The 24,807-nt window shown below is 45.3% G+C and overlaps 1 protein-coding gene across 1 annotated transcript in view; it reads right to left on the reverse strand.

Annotated features, from left to right (window-relative positions):
* TMC4 (transmembrane channel like 4) overlaps positions 1-24,807 on the reverse strand; it is a 115,119-nt gene that overhangs the window by 14,487 nt on the left and 75,825 nt on the right. The window contains exons 6-13 of the mRNA XM_073656392.1: positions 17,412-17,557; positions 15,356-15,503; positions 6,585-6,758; positions 5,158-5,315; positions 3,740-3,866; positions 2,390-2,487; positions 341-524; positions 129-259 (exon numbers count right to left, since the gene is read on the reverse strand). Of these exons, the coding sequence (XP_073512493.1) occupies positions 129-259; positions 341-524; positions 2,390-2,487; positions 3,740-3,866; positions 5,158-5,315; positions 6,585-6,758; positions 15,356-15,503; positions 17,412-17,557 (1,166 nt within the window). The remainder of the gene's footprint in view (positions 1-128; positions 260-340; positions 525-2,389; positions 2,488-3,739; positions 3,867-5,157; positions 5,316-6,584; positions 6,759-15,355; positions 15,504-17,411; positions 17,558-24,807) is intronic.

The raw sequence follows: 24,807 nt of genomic DNA on the forward strand, positions 1-24,807 counted from the left end.
GCCTATGATAACGGTGTCAAAGCATAGAACAGTAAGTGTTATCATAGGGACACAGGAAAAGCGGAATTTCAGGCTTGGTTCCTGTAATTTCAATCAAAGAAGTAGGTGTCTATTTTTCTTATACTTACCCAAACATGCTATATAAGACTGGCACCCAAGAAATGGCCAAACCAAGGAGCAGAACCAGCAGGAAAAAGAAGTTTGCACTGGACGCCCGAAACGTGCGATCGGCCGGTTTGCAGTTGCTGAATAGCGTTAACTGTAAAGACATATATTGTGGGTATCACTGGTTCCCGGCCTCCTTTTTCCACTCCTTCCAGTAATAGAATATTTTTCTTACCTTTTTCATGTAGAATATGATGAAATATTTTATTGTGTTGAGCAGAGGAAGGAAAGGGCAGAAGAAGGTCCCGATCCAGCAAACCGTCTGCCCATAGATAATGTCCAGCACAAACTGGGGGACCACAAACTCCTGCTGGCCCCATAACTGGACAGGCTTACACGAGCAGCAGTCAACAATCATCCTGAAACAACAGTAGAGGAGAAGACAATGTATTTTGTGCAACATTTTTCCTGCAGAAGAATCTGCTGCAAATACTCAACGTGTGGATGTAGCCTTCTGGAGTCCTAACTGCTCTCAAAATATGATTTCGGTCAACCTTTGATGTTTTTTTTACTTTTCTGAGGACCAAACATTTACTTCCTTTTCTTTAGAACAATCTAGCCAACTTTCAGAAGGGTAACTCCAGAATAACAGCTTGTACTCTGCATGAAGCACATTCCTAAAAATGGTCTCCCATCAACCAAACATTATTTTTCAGTCCATTCTCATTTTTTCCAACAAATTGTCTGGAAGCAGATTCGCCATCGCAGAGAAATTTGCAAACCCTTCCTGGAGTCTTGGTGGTCTCTTTTTCCAGGAGCCTTATGGGTGTTTCGGGAGAGTTGGCAAGTACAGTATGCTGTAGGATAGACCATCGACCATCAATATTTGACACCCGGAGGAGTGAATGAGATTGTGCTGCAGTACCATGTACATCCTCCGTAAGGACAAGTCATTGCACCCCTGGTAAGAATCCAGATAGGTTTGGTGCCACATCAATCATTTAGCTTTGGTGGAGTCACTGCTGAATGGGATAAAACCTCAGGTCCAACCTATAGAAAAGTGTTGAGGTTCAATGATGTCCAACACGTGATACCATGTATGGTCCAGTAGATATAAATTCAAATCAACTCAAGCTTGGAATGTATTTCCCCTAGACAATACAATGGTGGTGACACTTTCCTCTAGCTTGGTGTTGTAGCATCATGGAGTACTGGATCTTTGCTGAACCCCTTGTATTCCACGATCAGCCAGATTCTGGAGAAAACCCTTTCAATCTAAATATTCATGGACAAATCAAGCCAGACATGTCACTAGAAGCAAGGATCACCAAGCTACGACTTGCCTACTTTGGACACATCATACGAAGAGAGCAATCACTGGAGAAGAACATCATGGTGGGAAGAATAGAAGGAACAAAGCTAAGAGGAAGACCAGCAACCTGATGGCTTGATACAATCAAGACAACGGCGGAACAGACCCTGGTGGACCCATCTAGGCTTGCACAAGATCGATCTTACTACAGAGCGTTAATCCATCAAGTCGCCGAGGCTGGAGATCGAGCTGAAGGCCGTTAAGATAAAATAAATCCTTGGTCCTTCTACTAAGATGGATGCAGTAAGCGAAGATATTGAGTACAGTTTAGTGGGATCCTCTAATTTGGATCATACCTTGTGAGAGAGGATAGATCAGCGCTCCTTATCTTGCAAGTTTGCTACAAAACATCTGTATGATATTATCCAGAAAAAACACTGTGGGTGTCAGTATATTTTTTTGTAAGCACTACATCGCTTGTACTCTCTCCATGCTCCTCTGATTTATCCCGCCATCCCTGATGAAGGGTCTGTGTTACCGGAAACATTGCTTACAAAAAATTATACTGACCTGCAGTCTTCTTCAGGATCTGGTTAATATAATAATGATTCTTTGGGGCAAACCTGCAAATTACGGAACATCAGTATTATGCCCTCCAGGAAAAGCATTTAAAAAAGGGCAGGAACCAGGTAGATGCAGGCTTGGACTGGCCAACCAGAGAACAGGAGAATCCTCCGGTGGGCCCCCTCTTATAGGAGCAGTACTTGGCACAATATACTTGAATCACTATGTACAAAGGCAGCATCTTATTCATCTAACAATCTACCCAGTTCATTGTTATATAAAGTTATGATTGAGGAAAATGTCACATTTGTATGTAGCTGAAAAGTGGGGCTGGAGTTGGCCACTGGTGGGCCCTTGGCATCTCAGTCCGACACTGGTAATAAATAATTATGTTTTAGTTGTTCTTACCTCCGAGGGAAGTCCACAAGTAGTATCATCACCAAGACAGTGAGGAAATCGAAGATCAGCAGTTTATACATCTCCTGACCGACCCTTGTCTCCCAGCACTGCACATGCAAGAGAAGAGTGAATAAGCTTTTATAGTGTTGATCCCCTTACAATGTGATGTTCCACCGTACATTCACATGGGATAAATCACCAAATGGACATTCTGCTCCATTCCCTATATGGCTATGTTTGCACAGAGGTTTTTTGGAACAGATCTGCTACTAAGTCCTCGAAAAACTCTTCCTTAGGCTATGAGTTTTTCAAGGAGTTTTTGGAACAGAAACTGAGTGGACACTCTCCAAATCCTCCTCGAAATCTTAAGGCTATGTGCACAAGTTCAGGATTGTAGTAGAAAATTTTGCTGCAAATCCTGATGTGTTGGCAGAAAAACGCTGCATAAAATAAGCTCTTTTTTGTGGCATTTTTGCTTTGTTTTTTTGTTGCACATTTTCCCCCACTCATTAGTATGGGTAAAATCTGCAGCAAAGATGTTAAAAGAATTGACATGTGGCAGATTTAAATCTGCACGGGAAAAATAAGCAACGTGTGCATGAAACTTCAGGATTCTCATTCACTTTACTGGAGCTGGGAAATTCTTCAGGTTTTGTGACAAAACTGCACAGAAAAAAGTAACAAAAAAAGCAACGTGTGCACAGGCCCTAAAACTCTTCAAAAACATTGTTTTAAAAACATAACCTTATCATTACTATGAGAAATCCACTTTGCTTTTCATATGAGGAGTTTTCGGGGCTTTTTTTTTTTGCCTGAATAGATTTTCTGGTGGATAAATAGAAAGTGCATGTCACAGATCCTAAATTAAACATTATTCAATTAAAAGGCTGCAAAAAAATGCTTCAGGAAAAACTCTTGAAAAACTCTACAAAACCACTCTAGGAATAAGAAAAAACGCTCCTAAAAAAAAAGAAGTACTTCCTTAAGTGGTTTCTAATTGAAAAACCATTTAGCCTATTGGACCATACCAATTTTTGGGCTGAATTATTTTTGGCGGTATTTTATCAACATTTTAGAATCTGTTACTTTTTTATCTACTTTTTTTTACATAGCTGTATAAAATCCTGATTTTTGTTGGATGAGTTGTCAAATTTTTATATAGCAGTAGAAAATGGTTGTGTTTATCTGAATTTCATTTTTTGAATTAAAAAGCAAAAAAATCATATTTTTTTCATTCCCTCGCCTTAAAATAAGTATATACACCAAATAAATTGTTTTCCACCGGTGGGACCCCTATCGATCAGACAACCCTTGGATATTCTTCGCGGTCCTTACAGTTTGTAGGTTGACCTTACTTACTTTGTTGTCCACATAGTTGTATCCGCACAGGTCACAAGGGGTTTTATTTTCGGTATCTCCACAAGTGATGTTGTTCCATAGAGAGTATAGTAACATCCCCAGACTAGCGAGCCGCAGAAATACACACCTGGAAAGAACACACCTGGACAGTCAAGTAGAATTCTGGTAACCCTGCATGGTACACTTTATAAGAGTGTGTTCACATTGAGTTTTTTTGCTGAGTTTTTGGAGAGATAACTCTCCAAAATCCTCTTCAAAAACTTAGCTCAGTTTCTATTTCACTGTTCCCATTTAGATCAATGGGTTGTCTGTGGAAACAGTATAAGACCCCAATGTGATAGATGCTCTTTGTAACCGCTCCCCACTCTGAAGGACTATACCAAATTTCAACATTTATATCAATAATAACCAATAAAAAAAATCCATCACCAAGTTTTTGCCCCCTAATCTGAGAGCAGCATGTTGTAGAGACAGAGCTCCAGATTCCAATGATGTATCACTTACTAGGCTACTTGCTGTACTTTTGATAAAATACACTGTTTTATCAGCAGGAAATTATCACTAGAGGACTAATAAACCGGCTGCCATGTAGTCCAACCACGCCCACTCCACTGATTGGTAGCTTTCTGCCTGTGTACACACAAAGCAGCCAATCAGTGGTGTGGGCGGGGTTATGCAGAGAACTGCTAGATCTACAGCAGATAAAACAGTGATTTTATCAAAAGTACAGCAAGCAGCCTAGTAAGTGATATATCACTGAAATCAGGATTTCTTCCCCTACATCATGCTGTAAGCAAAAACCTTGTGACAGATTCCCTTTAATAAAATTACTATTTATTACTAGTAAAATTAACAGTAATATGAAACTGTCTTTTGGGACATGAACAAACCATTTAAGCCTCCTCTCCTCTGATTCAATCCAGTCTTACATTAGAATTAAAACTCAGAAATATATTCAAAAATTGTCTCTGTGTGTCCTAGGTGATGAGATCCCTCATCTTCCACCACACTATCCTGTGTCTGGTAAGACCACCAGCTGCAGCAGGAGCCTCCCCCCTCTGCTCTACCTGCAGTAGGGCAAAACATCACTACATTCTGCATCTCTAGCTAAGCCCTGCTGTTTAAGCCTTTCCCCATTTAGAAATGAATGGGTCTGCACAGTGATTGGCTGCAGCGCTGTCTACATGACCCCACTACAAAGACCGGGGCAGCAGAGAGAGGCAGCGCTGGGCTCAGGAAGGGCAAGGAAAGCTTAATTTGGGTTTTTTCAGTACATGACTGGACCTATAGGTTAAAAGGTGGCTGAAATGGGACAACCCCTTTAACCACACGATATGATGATTTTTGGTAAAGATTTTCCTCCACCAATCACAGCAATGGATGACGATGAGATTGGATGCACTCATTCCTCTACAGACCTGAATAGTGTCAGTCTGATCTCCACACTGAGGTTGTACTTCTCCCACTTAATGCTGATATTGAAAAACAATGGCAGAATAAAGTTGGCGGTGGTGATGACGATCGAAGGCAGATAGCCGGTCAGCAGCTCCAGGATGAAGTTACCCTTCACTGTGCTCTATAAAATATACAAGGCGCGTATTACCCAACCATTTCTACATATTCCTTATCAACGAGGTCCAAACGTTGAGTTTTTGGTGAGTTTTTTTACGCTGCGTATTTTACTTAATAGGTGCAGAAAATCTGCAGCATCAAAAACTCATCGCGGGTATGTTCTCACAGAGTTTTTTTGGCATGGATTTTGGAGCGCAATCTGCTCCAAATTCCATACTTATATCTACTTTAAATGCTCTTTGAATAAACTTCCTATTCATTTTATTGGGAAAAACTCGCCTATAGTTCACATGGTGCAGTTTTTTTCCAGGTGGAAAGATGTAACATATGTGGCATTTCTGCATAAAAAAAATATAAATAAATAAATTTGACCAATGAATCAATTTAAGGAGAAAAAGGAGCCCTATACACTTGAAATTACATTTTCATGCCTATTCTAGTTTTTGATGTTTTTAATTTTTGCCAAATTTTTCTCTAAATTTTTTTCTTTTAAATCCACTTTTATGTGTTTGCTTTTTTTTATTATGTTCGCCAATGTGGGAAAGGATTTTTGTTTACCAGATGTTTGCGGCCAATTCATCAATTGGAACTTTTGAAAAAGTAGCTACATTTTTTGTGTAAATGTTGGAGTGATCTTATAATTAGTCCTGAAATTTTTCTCAAATTTTGTGAGATTTTTTTTTTAGAGGAATGTCTAAATAGTCGCCAAAAAAATGTAGCAGTGAAAAATAAAGAACATTTTTGATTTTGTGGAAAATTCATTAACTATGCATTTTAAATAATTTAGTGCAAAAAAAAAAAGACAACAAACATCTCAAGACAAAAAACAAGAAAAGTGACTTAAAAAAGGCAAATTATAAATTTGTGCTTAAGTTTCTTTGAGGGAAGGGTTCCTATCAGTCCACCAAGATTTACGAATTTCTCTTTCCTTTTTATAAAGGTGATTTTTCAACCTAAAGAAATTCAGGTCAAAATGTCCATGTGAAAATATACTTAGCGTGAATCTCCTGCCGAGAAAATTTGGGGAAGTGGTTTCAGAATGATTGAACTCCTTTCTGACAAGTACCTTTAATACTTAGTAGAGCACCTCTGGCTGTTATAACCTGCTGCAAATGTAATCTATAGCCAGAAACTAGTGTTTAGTGTTCCTGAGAAATCTTAGGCGGTTCCTCATGGGCAGTGGTCTCAGTCCTCCCTTGTCACATTGGTTCCTCTGTATGAGATACAGTAGTCACCAATAAGAGCGGAGCGAGAATTATATGTCAGTTCTTACCAATTCAAGAAGTCTCTGTGATTCTTGTGTAGAGCGGTAGATGCAATAGAAAGCGACACATATAAGGATAATCACAATGAAATTGATGAAAATTCGAAGAGAGTAAATCCCAATTCTTTGTCTCATGGTACGCTGGGCATGAAGACGCCTCATTTCTGCTTCTTCAAGATCAACCTAGATCAACCAGAACCATAGTCAATGACGAAAGAAACATCACATGGCTGCGTATCACAAATTAAAGACACAGTGGTATAAGTTCTGGTATAGGAGCCTTGCTTTCATTACACCTCAATGGTGTGAATAAGTATTTGCCCTCTTCCTGATTTCATATTCTTTTGTCACACTTAAATGTTTCAGATCATAAAACAAATTTTAATATTAGGCAAAGATAACATAAGTAAGGACAAAATGCAGTTTTTAAATGAAGGTCTTTATCATTAAGGGAAAAAGAAATCCTAACCTACAGGGTACTGTGTGAAAAAGTGATTGTCCCCCCCCTCACTTAATTTAAGTTTTAACTTTGGTTTATCACTTCTTTGGGAAACGGAGTTCAATTTCCTTAGCCACGCACCTGTTCTCAATCAAGAAATCACTTCAATAGGAGCTGCCTGACAAAATGAAGTAGACCAAAAGATCCTCAAAAGCTAGACATTATGCTGCGATCCAAAGAAATTCAGGAACAATTGAGAAACAAAGTAATAGAGATCTATCAGTCTGGAAAATGTTATAAAGTCATTTCTAAAGCTTTGGGACTCCAGCAAACCACAGTGAGAGCCATTATCCACAAATGGCGAAAACATGGAAGAGTGGTGAACCTTCCCAGGAGTGGCCGGCCGACCAAATTACCCCAAGACCCAGGGCTGGCATCAGCACCCGGCTTACCCGGGCAAGTGCTTGGACCCTGGACCATCAGAGAGGCCCATTTGCTGTCGGGGCCCATGCCGCTTACCCAGCATCTGTGCAGCCAGGACCGCCGGCGGTGTTTGATTCCGGCTCTTCAGACATGGCTGTGCGCAGTGTGCAGTGCGGCTGTGTCTGGTAGTAATGACATGGCACTCGGAAGGGGTGACACTACGCCTTTAATTTGGCTTGTGTGTCGCTCCTGTCGCACCATTAATATCAGTCACAGCAGCACAGCGCACTGCGCGCGGCCATGTCTGAAGTGCCGGAAATCAAACACTGCCGGAGGTCCTGCACAGATGCTGGGGGAGCAGCCCGGGTCCCGACAGCGAGTGGGCCCCTTTGATGGTCCAGGGCCCAATGTTTGTGACACGCCGGTGGCCCTGCACAGCCACATGGCAGAGGAGCTGGACTGGAGGCTTGTTGCCAGCTTCCCAAATCCCCATATTAAAAATATTTCTAATGTGTGTGTGGGCATGTATGATGTAAATGTCTGTGTATGACTCTGTATATATATTTATATTCGTTTTATATGTGTTTTTAAGAATTTGTGTTCAAATATGTATGTATGCCAGTATGTGCACGTATTTGTGCATGTGCGTCTGTGTATTGTATGTGCGTATTTCTGTGTACTATGTGCATGTGTGTATGTGTGTGCATGTCTGCATACTGTGTGCATGTCTGCGTACTATGTGTGTGTGTGCATGTCTGCATATGTGAAGGATGAGTGGGCAGGCTGGGCCCTGTGTACTATACCTATATTTCACCCCCATATCTGTGCATCATGAATGGTGGTATGTGTTAAAGGGGCCCACTGAGACTGTTTCGCCCAGGGCCTACGAAAACCTGGAGCAGGCCCTGCCAAGCCCGCAGTGACAACTCATCCAAGAGGTCACAAAAGACCCCACAAGAACATCCAAAGAACTGCAGGCCTCACTTGTCTCAGTTAAGGTCAGTGTTCATGACTCCACTATAAGAAAGAGTTCCAAGACGAAAACTACTGCTGAGAAAAAAACATAAAGGCTTTGTCTCAGTTTTGCTAGAAAACATCTTGATGATCACCAAGACTTTTGGGAAAATACTCTGTGGACTGACGAGGCAAAAGTTTAAGTTTTTGGAAGGTGTATGTCCCATTACGTCTGGCGTAGAAGTAACATAGCATTTCAGAAAAGGAACATCATACCAACAGTAAAATATGGTGGTGGTAGGTGGTAGTGTGATGGTCTGGGGCTGTTTTGCTGCTTCAGCACCTGGAAGACTTGCTGTGGTAAATGGAACCATGAATTTTGCTCTCTACCAAAAAATCCTGAAGGAGAATGTCCGGCCATCTGTTCGTGACCTCAAGCTGAAGCGCACTTGGGTTATGCAGCAGGACAATGATCCAAAACACACCAGCAAGTCCACCTGTGAATGGCTTAAGAAAAACAAAATGAAGACTTTGGAGTGGCCTATTCAAAGTCCTGACCTTAATCCGATTTAGATGCAGTGGCATCACCTTAAAAAGGCGATTCATGCTTGGAAACCCTCTAATGTGGCTGAATTACAACAATTTTGCAAAGATGAGTGGCCAAAATTCCTCCACAGCGTTGTAAATACTCATTGCCAGTTATTGCAAACACTTGATTGCAGTTGTTGCTGCTATGGGCACAACCAGTTATTAGGTTTAGGGGCAATCACTTTTTCACACAGGGCCCTGTAGGTTTGGATTTATTTTTCCTTTAAAGGGAACCTGTCATGTCATTTCAAACATCTAAACTGTCCCCAGTGCGTTGTTAGTGATGCAATGTGCATCACAAACACGTTATTTTCATTTATAATAACGTTATTTCCCTTTAATAATAAAGACCTTCATTTAAAAACTGCATTTTGTGTTTATTTGTGTTATCTTTATCTAATATTTACATTTGTTTTGTGATGTGTGACAAACATGCAAAAGAATAAGGAATCAAGAAGGGGGAAAACACTTTTTCACACCACTGTATTAATGTCTGTTTTTTAAAGAGCTTCTATGATCCAACCCCTGAGGTCCTTTGGACAACATCCGCTGTAGGGGTAAAGAAGTATTACATGGTCGACAATTCACTGACAAGCCGGTTCTGGCAAAAGTCTTACTTGATGGCCCTCCAATCTGGCTCATAGATGGTGTTCCAAATCTGAAGACCCCCCATGATTTCCATATGCCCTAATAATACACATTGGTATGGACTATCTTATTGAGGTTTTCAAAAGCTTTATACAATCGTAGTTGTCTGACAAATGTGAATAACTGAGAGCAAGTGAACTTTAGCCACTGAGCGTCATCTGTCATATATTTTCAGCACTGGTGCTATGTGGTTAAAGTCATAGGACGTACGTTTGCTCACTAATTCAGCACTCTGTGATGCCAATGCAGAGTGCCGATGGGTTTTCCTAGAAGCTGGGGCCCTAATAAAGTCTTCTTTGTACTCCTGTTAGGACAGATTTATTATGGTACTGTATATACCAGAGGTCAATTGCATTAGTGGGGCTAAAAAAAATGAAAAAGTATCAAAAAAGTGTTAAAAAATAAAACTTAATCTCTTCAGTTGAAGCCCCACAGTCGTCCATATATCACCTTTTAGGCCGCTCTCCTATGATCCTATTTCATGACCCATATACGGACCACAGTGCCCGGACTGACTGCGGGGGTCTTCTGACCTGAACATAAAGCCTTATATGTGCCTATTTGGCTGAAAGTTCAGGTCGGGAGACCCCTGGTAGTCAGTCATTGTGGCCTGTATTCAGACCATGAAATATGCTCGTGTGGACCCAGCCTTACTGAGGATAGGGAATAAATGTAGCTGGTGGCATAATCTATTTAGTGGAATTAGTAGAAGAATAGTATTAAATTCAGTAACTCTGAGGACATATTATGTCTAGTGATGAGCGAGCACTAAAATGCTCGGGTACTCGTTGCTCGGGTCGAGCACATTGGAATACTCGGGTGCTCGACCCGAGCAACGAGCCCAATGTAAGTCTATGGGAAACTCCAGCATTTTTCAAGCGGCTCCACCCGGCGGTCTGCAGAGGGTCTAAAAATTGTCCAAATCGATGGGAACAGTGCTCAAATGACATGGGAACAGCATGGGGAAGACCCCTGGAAGCATCTCTGACTCCCAGATCACTGCTGTCAGCAACGTGGTCAGAGTATTATGCCACTTTTACGGACTCACAATAAAACATACAAAAACAAAACCAAAATGGATTTTCCTGGGAAATATATTAAGGAACATCCTTTTCAGGGTAATGACTTGTATATAAGGCAAAATAAATAACCAAAACCAAAAATAATCCCCCACACCTTAGGCTATGTTTACACGTAGTGTTTTGTATGTGTTTTTGCACTTTTGCATTGCTTTCAAGAGTGACAAATTCATTCACTGGGAAATGTCATTTTAACATTTTACAACCTTATCTGGCCATGTGGTGTGTGAGATATCATCAGACACATCGTGTTTCACTCTGAAAGTCACAAAGCCTATTTTTATAGGGCCATCAGGCGGCCTTTACTATTCTTAAAGGGCCAGCAGTCGGCTCTCGCTATTCTTAGAGAGCCATCAGCCGGCTATGCTTTGTTATTCCCATTACTAAAGAGTGGGTCTCCTATACTGTTATTGCGTGTGCAGTGAGTGGCAGGTCTGCCCAAAATTTGGACGCACCCCAATACCCCTTTGAAAATTTGGACGCACCCCAATACCCCTTTGAAGAGACTTAGAGGAGGGCCTCCTGAAAACAATGTTCCCATTATTAGGAAGTGGGTGTCGCATTGTGTTTGCCTATGCAGTGAATGCAAGGGTTGCCAAAAATTTAGAGGCACTCCAATGCCCTTTGGAAGAGATGTAGAGGGCCTCATGAAAAACTGTTCCCATTATTAGGAAGTGGGTCTCCCATAGTGTTGGCCTATGCAGTGAATGCAAGGGCTGCCAAAAATTGGGAGGCACTCCAATGCACCTTGGAAAAGACGTGGAGGAGGACCTCATAAAAAAATGTTCCCATTAGAAAGGAGCGGGCCTCCTATACTTGTAATGGCCATGCACTAAGTGTATGGGCTGACAAACATTTACCCCTGGGGGGTATACATGAACATACTGTATAAAAAATTTTTTTTACGGGCATCATAAACATCATTTAAAAAAATTATGTGGGTGTTGCATCACAGACCACGGTCACCCTGGTGATATGGTGGTGGAGGATGAGGATGAGGATAAGGAGGAGGGTGAGGATAAGCAAATAGTCAAAATCAGGAAGCGTTTACCCATGTGTGGGTGTGAAAAGGTGCATGGGAATACACCTCCCAAAAAGGACACTGGATTTGAGTCTATGTTACGCTACTATCATTCGGTGGTGTTGAGAAGTCTGGCCCAATCCAGCCCTTGTTCATTTTTATAAGAGTCAGCCTGTCAGCATTTTCAGTTGACAGGTGGATGCGCTTATCAGTTATAATTACACCAGCGGCACTAAAAACCCACCCTGATAAAACGCTGGCGGCAGGACAGGCCAGGACCTCCAAGGCGTACAGAGTCAGTTCATTCCAAGTAGCCAGCTTGGATACCCAATAATTATAAGTCACAGAGGAATCATGGAGGACGTTGGTACGGTTGGCAAGGTACTCCCTCAGCATCTTCCCAAACTTTGCACTCCTTGTGAGAGTACCCCGCGCCTCAGGGTCTGTGCGATGGGAGGGTCTGAGAAAATGGTCCTAGAACTTTGACAGGTGATTGGAGTTGTGTCTCTCTTGCCTGTACTCCTTGGTTGTCCAACGAACTGTGACCTCTGCCCCATTTTTGTAGACCTGTCTGCCTCAGGAATAAGAGATATAAAGTTCTCCTTGACTGTCACCCAAAATTTTGAGAACGCGAGGGTCACGGGAAAGGCAGCGTAACATAAACTCAGCCATGCGTGCCAGACCGCTAACAGGCAAGACTTCCGTGTCCTCACCAACAGGATGACTGACCATGCTCTCTTCCTTCTCCTCCTCCTCCCTGTCCTAGGGTCATCCACGCTGAACAGACGATATGACAGTTGTGCAGGTAGTACCGTCTATAGCGCATGAAACTAGCTCCTCTTCTTCCTCCTCCTCTTCCTCATTGTCACCCAATCCACGTTGGAATGAGATGAGGCTGGGCTGTGTGTAATCACCCTGTATGGTTCCTTCCTCCATCTCATCGTGCTCCGCCTGCAATGCATCCTCTTTGATTGTGAGCAGAGAGTGTTTCAGAAGACAGAGAAGCGGGATGGTGACGCCAATTATGGCATTATCGCTGCTCACCATCTTGGTGGAGTCCTGAAAGTTTTGGAGGATGGTACATATGTCTGACATCCATGTCCACTCCTGAGGTCTTATGTGTGGAGTCTGAACTGAATACCGACGGCCTTGTTGATGCTGGTAGTCAACAACTGCCCTCTTCTGCTCACAAATTCTTCCCAACATCTGCAGTGTAGAGTTCCAACGCGTGGGGACATCACACACCAGTCTGTGAGCCGGAAGCTGTAAACGCTGCTGAAACACGGCAAGGGCGGCGGAAGCTGTAGGTGACTTTCTAAAATGGGCACACAGGTGGCATACTTTGACAAGCAGATCCGGCAGCTCCGGTTAGCTTTTGAGAAACCGCTGAACCATGAGGTTAAGCACATGGGCCATGCATGGCACATGTGTGACCTCGCCTCGCCTCAGAGCCGCCACCAGGTTCCAGCCATTGTCACACATGACCATGCCTTGCTGTAGGTTCAGCGGTGTGAGCCACAGATCTGACTGCTCTTTCAGAGCTGTCCAAAACTCTTCAGCATTGTGCGGTTTGTCACCTAAGCATATTAACTTCAGCACAGCCTGTTGCCGCTTGGCCGAGGCAGTGCTGCAGTGCTTCCAGCTTGTGACTTAAGTGGTCATTTCGGAGATGGAGGCTGAAGAGGTGGAGGAGGCTGAGGAGGATGAGGTGCAGGAGCTGTAGACTGTGGGGGCAAACCTGATTGACCTAGGGCCTGCAATCCTCGGCGTCGGGGAAAATGTGTTCCATCCCAAGGTCAGACTGGGTCCCGGCTTCCACTATGTTAACTCAGTGTGCCATCAGCGAGATGTACCGTCCCTGCCCACAAGCACTTGTCCACGTGTCCGTGGTTAGGTGGACTTTCCCTGTAACTGCATTGTTGAGGGCACGGCTAATGTTGTGAGACCCGTGCTGGTGTAGTGCGGGGACGGCACACCGGGAGAAATAGTGGCGGCTGGGGACCAAGTACCAAGGGACAGCCGCCACCATCAGGTTGCGGAAAGCTTCCGTCTCCACGAGCCTGAAAGGCAACATATCAAGCGCAAGCAGTCGCGAAATGTGGGAATTTAGTGGTGTGGCCTGTGGGGCGTTGGCTGCGTATTTGCGCCTGCATTCCAAGGACTGGGGTATGGACAACTGAACGCTGCGCTGGGACAAGGATGTGCTTGTTGATGGTGCTAGTTGAGAGTGTGCAATGACAGGTGCAGGGCAGGAGGCATCTTCGCATGCACTATGGACAGGGGATTGGCTTGCACGCACAACAGCGGAAGAAGCAGTGGTGCCACCTGCAGACACTGTTCCTGGATCCTGGGGTTCGGCCCACTTAGTTGGGTGCTTTGCTGCCATGTGCCTGATCATGCTTGTGGTGGTCAGGCTGCTAGTTTTGCAGGTGGTGCAAATGGCCTTTTTGGGGTTATCGGCAGAGTCTTTAAAAAAACAACCAGACTCGGGAAGACTTAACAGTTGTACTGGCAACTTCCGGCATGTTGGTGTTACGGGGAACGGTTGCCTGCCTTCTGTCTGCGGCCACCACACTGCTTCTTCCTGCCTGTTGGGGTGCTCTGCCTTCCTCCCCCTGTGTGCTGCTGTTCTCGCTCTGCATGTCCTCCTGCCACATTCGGTAAGTTACTATATCATCCACCACCTTGTCTGCCACTTCCGCACTCTGGTCCTCCTCCTGACTTTCTGGCAATTGTGTCTCATCATTGTCCACCTCTTGTGACACTTTCCCACCGTTGCGTTCATATGACCGTGGCTGCTCAAATATTTGGGCATCGCTACATGCGATCTCCTCTTGCCCCACTTTAAGTGGACCGGGCGAGAGGCCCGAATCTATAAATGGAAAAGTGAACAGCTCTTCAGAGTGTCCAAGTGTGGGATCAGTTGTCTCTGGGCACTCGGCATGGTGGGAGGAAGGAGGATCAGGGTGAGGAATATGCGGTCCAGACTCATGGCTACTGAGACTTGACCGTGTGGAAGACAGGGTGGTGGCTAAGTGACTGGAAGCATTATCTGCTATCCAACCAATAACCTTTTCACACTGCTCTGTGTTCAATAGTGGTGATCTGCGGTCCCCTATTAATTGGGACAGGAAGGTCAGGCGAGAAGATGTGGGTGTTTGTTGTGGCACAATTTCAGCTTGCCCACGGCCTCGGCCTCTGCATGCACCATCACCATCAGGTCCAGTTCCCCGTCCCTTGCCCATTTTAAGTGCTGTTGGCATGGATTTATATAGTGTGACCAAGTTGTCAAGCACTTTTCAAGTAATGCTAAAATCGCTTGGAAAGCGCTTGACAACCCACATGCGGAAATACATGTGAAGAACGCTTCCCATCCGCTCGTCCCTGGCAGGAAAACGCATGTACAATCCACATGTACAATCCGCATGTACAATCCGCATGTACAATCCGCATGTACAATCCGCATGCGTTTTTTTCTGCCAGGGAGATGCAGAAACGCTCAGGAAAAAATCCGGAGCATTTTTGCATCGCGGGCACATAGTCTAATTTAGTTTTTCTTTTAATAAAGAACATTTTTTTTAAAATGCAGCACAAATCAGTCACAGGGGCGGCAGTAAGAAGCGCTGACCTTTAACTCATATCGAATACTTCTCTGCTTCAGCTTTATGATCTTCTCATCTTTAATGCAGAAATCCCAACCAGCCAGGACCTTATTTGTGTAATTAGTCATCGATGTATCTTCTGTTACCAAACTCTGCTTGAAACCTTGCACTGATCTGAAGAGAAAAGAACATTAAACTTAGCGTAAGGGCTCTTGCCCCACACAATGGCTTCTGTATGGGCCCTTCTAGATGGCATTTGGGGTCCATTATTACAGGCCTGTATGCAGTCTGTCATCATATTGTGCTTTTATGGGTTACGGTATTCCTAGAAGAAATGCTACCACAGAAAAATACCAATAGGATAAACAAAACCCTGGAGCCTTTTATGATTTCACAGATTCACATAAAATCCGTGTGCTCGTGTATGAGGTGAAATAATGGACTTATAGAAGTCACAGAAGTCACAAAGGGTTAAGTAGGACATCTCTGGAACCAAACAGAAAAGTTCTGTCACACACCTCGTAATCATGTAATTCAGGATTTACATTCAGTCCATTGCCTCCAGGGTATAACATCCGGCCCCTCGGCCTCCCCCAGTGTATAACATCCAGCCCCCCACTCCCTGGTGTATAACATCTGGCCCTTCACCCCTTCAGTGTATAACATCAGGCCACTTGTCCCCCCTCCCCCAGTGTATAACATCCGGCCCCTTCCCTCCCCAGTATCTAACATCCAGCCCCTTGCCCCCCCCCAGTGTGTAACATCAGGCCCCTTGTCCCACCAGTGTATAACATCCTGCCCCTTGTCCCCCCCAGTGTATAACATCCGGCCTCTTGTCCCCCCAGTGTATAACATCCGGCCCCTTGTCCCCCCAGTGTATAACATCCGGCCCCTTGTCCCCCCAGTGTATAACATCCGGCCCCTTGTCCCCCCCAGTGTATAACATCCGGCCCCTTGTCCCCCCCCCAATGTATAACATCCGGCCCCTTGTCCCCCCCCAGTGTATAACATCCGACCCCTTGTCCCCCCAGTGTTTATATCCAGCCCCTTGTCCCCCCACTGTATAACATCAGGCCCCTTGTGCCCCAGTGTATAACATCCGGCCCCTTGTCTCCCCAGTGTATAACATCCAGCCCCTTGCCCCCCCCCCAGTGTATAACATCCGGCCCCTTGTCCCCCTAGTGTATAACATCTGGCCCCTCGCCCCCCCCCATCCTTCCGGTGTATAACATCCAGCCCCTTGCCTCCCCAGTGTATAACATCCGGCTCATCGGCCCCCTGGTGTAAAACATCCGGCCCTTTGTTCACCCGGCACCTTGTGTCCCTGTATATAACATCCAGACCCTCGCGCCCCCCTATGTATGATATCAAGCCCCATTGCCCCCATTGTATAACCTCCTGGCCCCCACCATGTCATCTGCCTTTACTTACGTGCCTGGTGGTGCACAGGTCACTGATACCAGTGCGGTCCTGTAAAAGTAGCCACCAGGGTAACAAGTCTGTTCATGACATTTCTTCTCTCCTAAATCTTCTCCCATGACCTGTCAGTGATATTATTGAGGAGTGGAAGCAACCGTTGCAACTCAGCCACAAAATAAAGACCCCATAATGTTACAGAGCGGGGGGCCGAGTGCTGAGGAGCAGAGGGCAGAAAACTCCATAACTGCAGAATCCAGACCTCATCTGGTATAACATCAGCACAAAGACGGCGCCCCCACTGTGAGCTTCATAGCTGAGCAGTTGCATGCAGCCGTACATCACCAAGCACAATGCCGAGCATTGGATACAGTGATTCAGTAGAAATCTTCCATTATTTGTCCACATACCGAATAGTAGACTTTAGTCATTGGATGTTGACAGCCCGTCCCTTGTCAATGGGGAGTTATAAAATGATTTGTGTTTTAGATATATGTAATTAAATGGGGTGTGCAGGATTACAGGAATAGGGCTTGTTTTTTCTTATCTCTACACACAGTGCCACCTTCTATAAGGGTTGTGCCTGGTATGGCTGCCTAGCCTCATTCACTGGAGTGGATAGTAATAAAATGTAATCTTCTTGTGTGCCGAATCTTCTTTTCTTACCTGATCACAATCCACAACAGACTGAGAAGAAAGTAAATCAGAGTCGTTACGAGATAAGCCAGAGGAATGTTATAGGAAAAAGCAACCAGATTTACAGACGTGTTCTTGTAGTATCCATAAAACATGTACGTGAACTCCATAAAACCCTGGAGGGAAACAAAATAAAGGAGAGTGAAAAGTACGGAGACTCCACAAATTATTCAATGTTTTATATTATTTCCATCTATCTTCATTATTTTACTGTCAGGTGACTGGATCCAAAATACCAGATCAGATATACTCACCCTAAGGCACACATGGCAAATATGGCCCACAACACAAGAACCACCACCCCTATGGGGGGCCATTGTTCTATATGGAGAACACTGTGGGGCCCATTCAGGGGTGGATTAAGAGTAGCAAGGGCCCCGGGCAGTTTAGAAGGCGCATCCCCCCCCCACACACACACACACACACAAATGATGTATCACATGATAGATCATGTGATAGTTCACGTGAAATTAATTTGGCACAATATTAATATATTAATTATAATAATTTTTTTTTACATTAATTGTATGACTTAATATTGAGCACAATTAAGTATGCTGACATCCCCTATATACAGTATGAGACACTACACACAATATGAGCTGCCACATAATCCTCTTATACACAGCAGGAGGCCGCACATAGCCATCTGTACACAGCAGGAGGCCGCACGGTGACATCTATACACAGCAGGAGGCCACACGTAGCCATCTATACACAGCAGGAGGCCGCACGTAGCCATCTATACACAGCGGGAGGCCGCACGTAGCCATCTATACACAGCGGGAGGCTGCACGGAGCCATCTATACACAGCAGGGGGCTGCACGTAGCCATCTATACACAGCAGGGGGCCGCACGATGCCATCTATAAACAGCGGGAGGCCGCACGTAGCCATCTATACACAGCGGGAGGCCGCATGTAGCCATCTATACACAGCAGGAGGCTGCACGGTGCCATCTATACACAGCGGGAGGCCACACATAGCCATCTGTACACAGCAGGAGGCTGCATGTAGCCATCTATATACAGCCGGAGGCTGCACGGCACCATCTATACACAGCAGGAGGCCGCACGGCGCCCCCCAGATACAGTGGGAGGCTGCATGGTGCCATCTATACACAGCGGGAGGCCACACGTAGCCATCTATACACAGCAGGGGGCCGCATGGTGCCATCTATACACAGCAGGAGGCCGCATGGCACCATCTATACACAGCAGGGGGCCGCATGGCACCATCTATACACAGCAGGGGGCCGAACGGTGACATCTATACACAGTGGGAGGCCGCACAGCGCCCCCAGAAACAGCAGGAGGCCGCACGGCGCCCCCCCAGAGACAGCGGGAGGCCGCACGCAGTCACGCACACACACACACACACAAACATATACAGACATATACATACATACACACATAAACACATTTGAAACACAAAAATACATATAAACAGACATGACACAATGATATCTGCCTGCACACACACACTCACTCAATCACTCACCATCCCCTGGCTCCTGTCGTCCAGCTCCTCTCCGGTGGTAAGTAGCAGTGCAGGGCACACACTGTGTGACGTCACACTAGCAGACACGACCGCGCACAGGGCCGTATCTCCTAGCAGTGACGCGGCCAGCACACAGGGAAGTTAACAGGTGCAGTGCAGGACCGGCCGAAGAAGAAGCAGTGGCCGTGCGCCGCTGCTGGGGGAGCGGTCCGGGGCCCCCCCGCCTCTGTCGGTATGTGCCGCAGCGCCACACATATTATAATGAGGCCAATCTGGCCATGGACCCCCCGGAGCCCCGGGCCCCCCGGAGGTAGCCCAGATTATCTTCATAATAATCCGTATATGGGCCCATAATTCTGTTTGAAGGACTATGTGGGGTCCATCATACTGTATGGAGGACTATGTGGAGCCATGATACTGTATGGAGGACTATGTGGGGCCCATTATTCTGTATGGAGGACTATGTGGAGCCCATTATACTGTATGGAGGACTATGTGGGGCCCATTATTCTGTATGGAGGACTATGTGGGCCTATTATACTGTACGTGGGACTATGTGGAACCCATTATACTGTATGGAGGACAATGTGGGGCCCATTATTCTGTATAGAGGACTATGTGGGGCCAATTATTCTGTATGGAGGACTATGTGGGCCTATTATACTGTATGGAGGACTATGTAGGGCCTATTATTCTGTATAGATGACAATGTGGGGCCCATTATTCTGTATCACAGAAGGATCATAGGAGGACTCTGTATGGAGGACTATATGGGGCCCATTACTGTATGTAGGACTATGTGGGGCCCATTATACTGTATGGAAGACTATGTGGGACCCATTGTTCTGTATAGAAGACTAAGTGGGGCCCATTATACTGTATGGAGGACTATGTGGGGCCGTTATTCTGTATCGAGGACTATCTTGGGCCCGTTATTCTGTATGGAGGACTATGTGGGGTCATTATACTGTATGGAGGACTATGTGGGCCCAATATACTGTATGGAGGGCTATGTGGGGCCATTATACTGTATGGAAGACTATGTGGGGCCATGATTCTGTAGGGAGGACTATGTGGGGCTATTATACTGCATGGAGGGCTATGTGGGGCCATTATACTGTATGGAAGACTATGTGGGGCCATGATTCTGTATGGAGGACTATGTGGGGCCATTATACTGTATGGAGGACTATGTGAGGCCCATTATTCTGTATGGAGGACTATGTGGGGCCCATTATTCTGTATAAAGGACTATGTGGGGCCCATTATTCTGTATGGAGGACTATGTGGGGCCAATTATACTGTATGGAGGACTATGTGGGGCCCATTATTCTGTATGGAGGACTATGTGGGGCCCATTATTCTGTATGGAGGACTATGTGGGGCCATTATACTGTATGGAGTACTATGTGGGGCCCATTATTCTGTATGGAGGACTATGTGGATCGCATTATACTGTATGGAGGACTATGTGGGTCCCATTATACTGTATGGAGGACTATGTGGGCCATTATACTGTATGGAAGACTATGTGGGGCCCATTATTCTGTATGGAGGACTATGTGGAGCCCAGTATTCTGTATGGAGGACATTGTGGAGCCCATTATTCTGTATGGAGGACTATGTGGGGCCCATTATACTGTATGGAGGACTATGTCGGCCCATTATACTGTATGGAGGGTTTTGTGGGGCCATTATTCTGTATGGAGGACGATGTGGGCCCATTATACTGTATGGAGGGCTATGTGGTGCCATTATACTTTATGGAGGACTATGTAGGGCCATTATTCTGTATGGAGGACTATGTGGGGCCATTATTCTGTATAGAGGACTATGTGGGGCCAATTATTCTGTATGGAGGACTATGTGGAGCCCAGTTTTCTGTATGGAGAACAATGGGGAGCTCATTATTCTGTATGGAGGACTGAGGCCATTATACTGTATGGAGGACTATGTGGGCCCATTATACTGTATGGAGGGCTATCTGGGGCCATTATTCTGTATGGAGGATGATGTGGGCCCATTATGCAGTATGGAGGGCTATGTGGTGCCATAATACTGTATGGAGGACTATGTGGGGCCATTATACTGTATGGAGGACTATGTGGGGCCCATTATTCTGTATAGAGGACTATGTGGGGCCCATTATTCTGTATGGAGGACTATGTGGGGCCCATTATTCTGTATGGAGGACTATGTGGGCCTATTATACTGTATGGAGGACTATGTAGGGCCCATTATTCTGTATAGAGGACAATGCGGGTCCCATTATTCTGTATCACAGAAGGATCATAGGAGGACTCTGTATGGAGGACTATATGGGGCCCATTACTCTATGTAGGACTATGTGGGGCCCATTATACTGTATGGAGGACTAGGTGGGATCCATTGTTCTGTATAGAGGACTATGTGGGGCCCATTATACTGTATGGAGGACTATGTGGGGCCATTATTCTGTATCGAGGACTATCTTGGGCCCATTATTTTGTATGGAGGACTATGTGGAGCCCATTATTCTATATGGAGGACTATGTGGGGCCATTATACTGTATGGAGGAATATTTGGGCCCAATATACTGTATGGAGGGCTATGTGGGGCCATTATACTGTATGGAGGACTATGTGGGGCCCATTATTCTGTAAGGAGGACTATGTGGGGCCCATTATTCTGTATGGAGGACCATATGGGGCCATTATACTGTATTAAGGACTATGTGGGGCCCATTATTCTGTATGGAGGACTATGTGGGGCCCATTATTCTGTATAAAGGACTATGTGGGACCCAATATTCTGTATGGAGGACTATGTGGGGCCCTTTATACTGTATGGAGGACTATGTGGGGCCCATTATTCTGTATGGAGGACTATGTGGGGCCCATTATTCTGTATGGAGGACTATGTGGAGCGCATTATACTGTATGGAGGACTATGTGGGCCATTATACTGTATGGAGGACGATGTGGGGCCCATTATTATGTATGGAGGACTATGTGGAGCCCAGTATTCTGTATGGAGGACAATGTGGAGCCCAATATTCTGTATGGAGGACTATGTGGGGCCATTATACTGTACGGAGGACTATGTCGGCCAATAATACTGTATGGAGGGTTTTGTGAGGCCATTATTCTGTATAGAGGATGATGTGGGCCCATTATACTGTATGGAGGGCTATGCGGTGCCATTATACTGTATGGAGGACTATGTGGGGCCAATATTCTGTATGGAGGACTATGTGGGGCCATTATTCTGTATGGAGGACTATGTGGGGCCCATTATTCTGTATGGAGGACTATGTGGATCCCAGTATTCTGTATGGAGGACAATGTGCAGCTCATTATTCTGTATGGAGGACTATGTGAGGCCATTATACTGTATGGAGGACTATGTGGGCCCATTATACTGTATGGAGGGCTATGTGGGGCCATGATTCTGTATGGAGGACGATGTGTGCCCATTATACAGTATGGAGGGCTATGTGGGCCCATTATTCTGTATGAAGGACTATGTGGGGCGATTATTCTGTATGGAGGACTATGTGGGGCCATTATACTGAATAGAGGACTATGTGGGGTCATTATACTGTATGGAGGACTATGTCGGCCCATTATACTGATGGAGGGTTTTGTGGGGCCATTATTCTGTATGGAGGACGATATGGGCCCATTATACTGTATGGAGGGCTATGTGGTGCCATTATACTGTATGGAGGACTATGTGGGGCCATTATTCTGTATGGAGGACTATGTGGGGCCATTATTCTGTATGGAGGACTATGTGGGGCCCATTATTCTGTATGGAGGACTATGTGGAGCCCAGTATTCTGTATGGAGGACAATGTCGAGCTCATTATTCTGTACGGAGCACTATGTGAGGCCATTATACTGTATGGAGGACTATGTGGGCCCATTATACTGTATGGAGGGCTATGTGGGGCCATTATTCTGTATGGAGGACGATGTGGGCCCATTATACAGTATGGAGGGCTATGTGGTGCCATAATACTGTATGGAGGACTATGTGGGGCCATTATTCTGTATGGAGGACTATGTGGGGCCATTATTCTGTATGGAGGACTATGTGGGGCCATTATACTGTATGGAGGACTATGTGGGGCCCATTATTCGGTATGGAGTACTATGTGGGGCCCATTAATCTGTATGGAGGACTATGTGGGGCAATTATACTGTATGGAGGACTATGTGGGGCCCATTATTCTGTATGGAGGACTATGTGGGGCCCATTATTCTGCATAAAGGACTATGTGGGACCCATTATTCTGTATGGAGGACTATGTGGGGCCCATTATTCTGTATGGAAGAGTATGTGGGGCCATTTTTCTGCATGGAGGACTATGTGGGGCCATTATTCTGTATGGAGGACTATGTGGGGCCCATTATTCTGTATGGAGGACTATGTGGAGGCCAGTATTCTGTATGGCGGACAATGTGGAGCTCATTATTCTGTATGGAGGACTATGTGAGGCCATTATACTGTATGGAGGACTATGTAGGCCCATTATACTGTATGGAGGGCTATGTGGGGCCATTATTCTGTATGGAGGACGATGTGGGCCCATTGTACAGTATGGAGGGCTATGTGGTGCCATAATAAAGTATGGAGGACTATGTGGGGCCAATATTCTGTATGGAGGACTATGTGGGGCCCATTATACTGTATGGAGGACTATGTGGGGCCATTATTATGTATGGAGGACTATGTGGGCCTATTATACTGTATGGAGGACTATGTAGGGCCCATTATTCTGTATAGAGGACAATGCGGGGCCCATTATTCTGTATCACAGAAGGATCATAGGAGGACTCTGTATGGAGGACTATATGGGGCCCATTACTCTATGTAGGACTATGTGGGGCCCATTATACTGTATGGAGGACTAGGTGGGATCCATTGTTCTGTATAGAAGACTATGTGGGGCCCATTATACTGTATGGAGGACTATGTGGGGCCATTATTCTGTATCGAGGACTATCTTAGGCCCATTATTTTGTATGGAGGACTATGTGGAGCCCATTATTCTATATGGAGGACTATGTGGCGCCATTATACTGTATGGAGGAATATTTGGGCCCAAAATACTGTATGGAGGGCTATGTGGAGCCATTATACTGTATGGAGGACTATATGGGGCCCATTATTCTGTATGGAGGACTATGTGGGGCCCATTATTCTGTATGGAGGACCATGTGGGGCCATTATACTGTATTAAGGACTATGTGGGGCCCATTATTCTGTATGGAGGACTATGTGGGACCCAATATTCTGTATGGATGACTATGTGGAGCCCAGTTTTCTGTATGGAGAACAATGGGGAGCTCATTATTCTGTATGGAGGACTGAGGCCATTATACTGTATGGAGGACTATGTGGGCCCATTATACTGTATGGAGGGCTATCTGGGGCCATTATTCTGTATGGAGGATGATGTGGGCCCATTATGCAGTATGGAGGGCTATGTGGTGCCATAATACTGTATGGAGGACTATGTGGGGCCATTATACTGTATGGAGGACTATGTGGGGCCCATTATTCTGTATAGAGGACTATGTGGGGCCCATTATTCTGTATGGAGGACTATGTGGGGCCCATTATTCTGTATGGAGGACTATGTGGGCCTATTATACTGTATGGAGGACTATGTAGGGCCCATTATTCTGTATAGAGGACAATGCGGGTCCCATTATTCTGTATCACAGAAGGATCATAGGAGGACTCTGTATGGAGGACTATATGGGGCCCATTACTCTATGTAGGACTATGTGGGGCCCATTATACTGTATGGAGGACTAGGTGGGATCCATTGTTCTGTATAGAGGACTATGTGGGGCCCATTATACTGTATGGAGG

This window comes from Phyllobates terribilis, unplaced genomic scaffold, assembly GCF_046119375.1.
Source record: "Phyllobates terribilis strain yellow unplaced genomic scaffold, ASM4611937v1 Scaffold_12__6_contigs__length_324123572, whole genome shotgun sequence".
NCBI classification, from domain to species: domain Eukaryota; kingdom Metazoa; phylum Chordata; class Amphibia; order Anura; family Dendrobatidae; genus Phyllobates; species Phyllobates terribilis.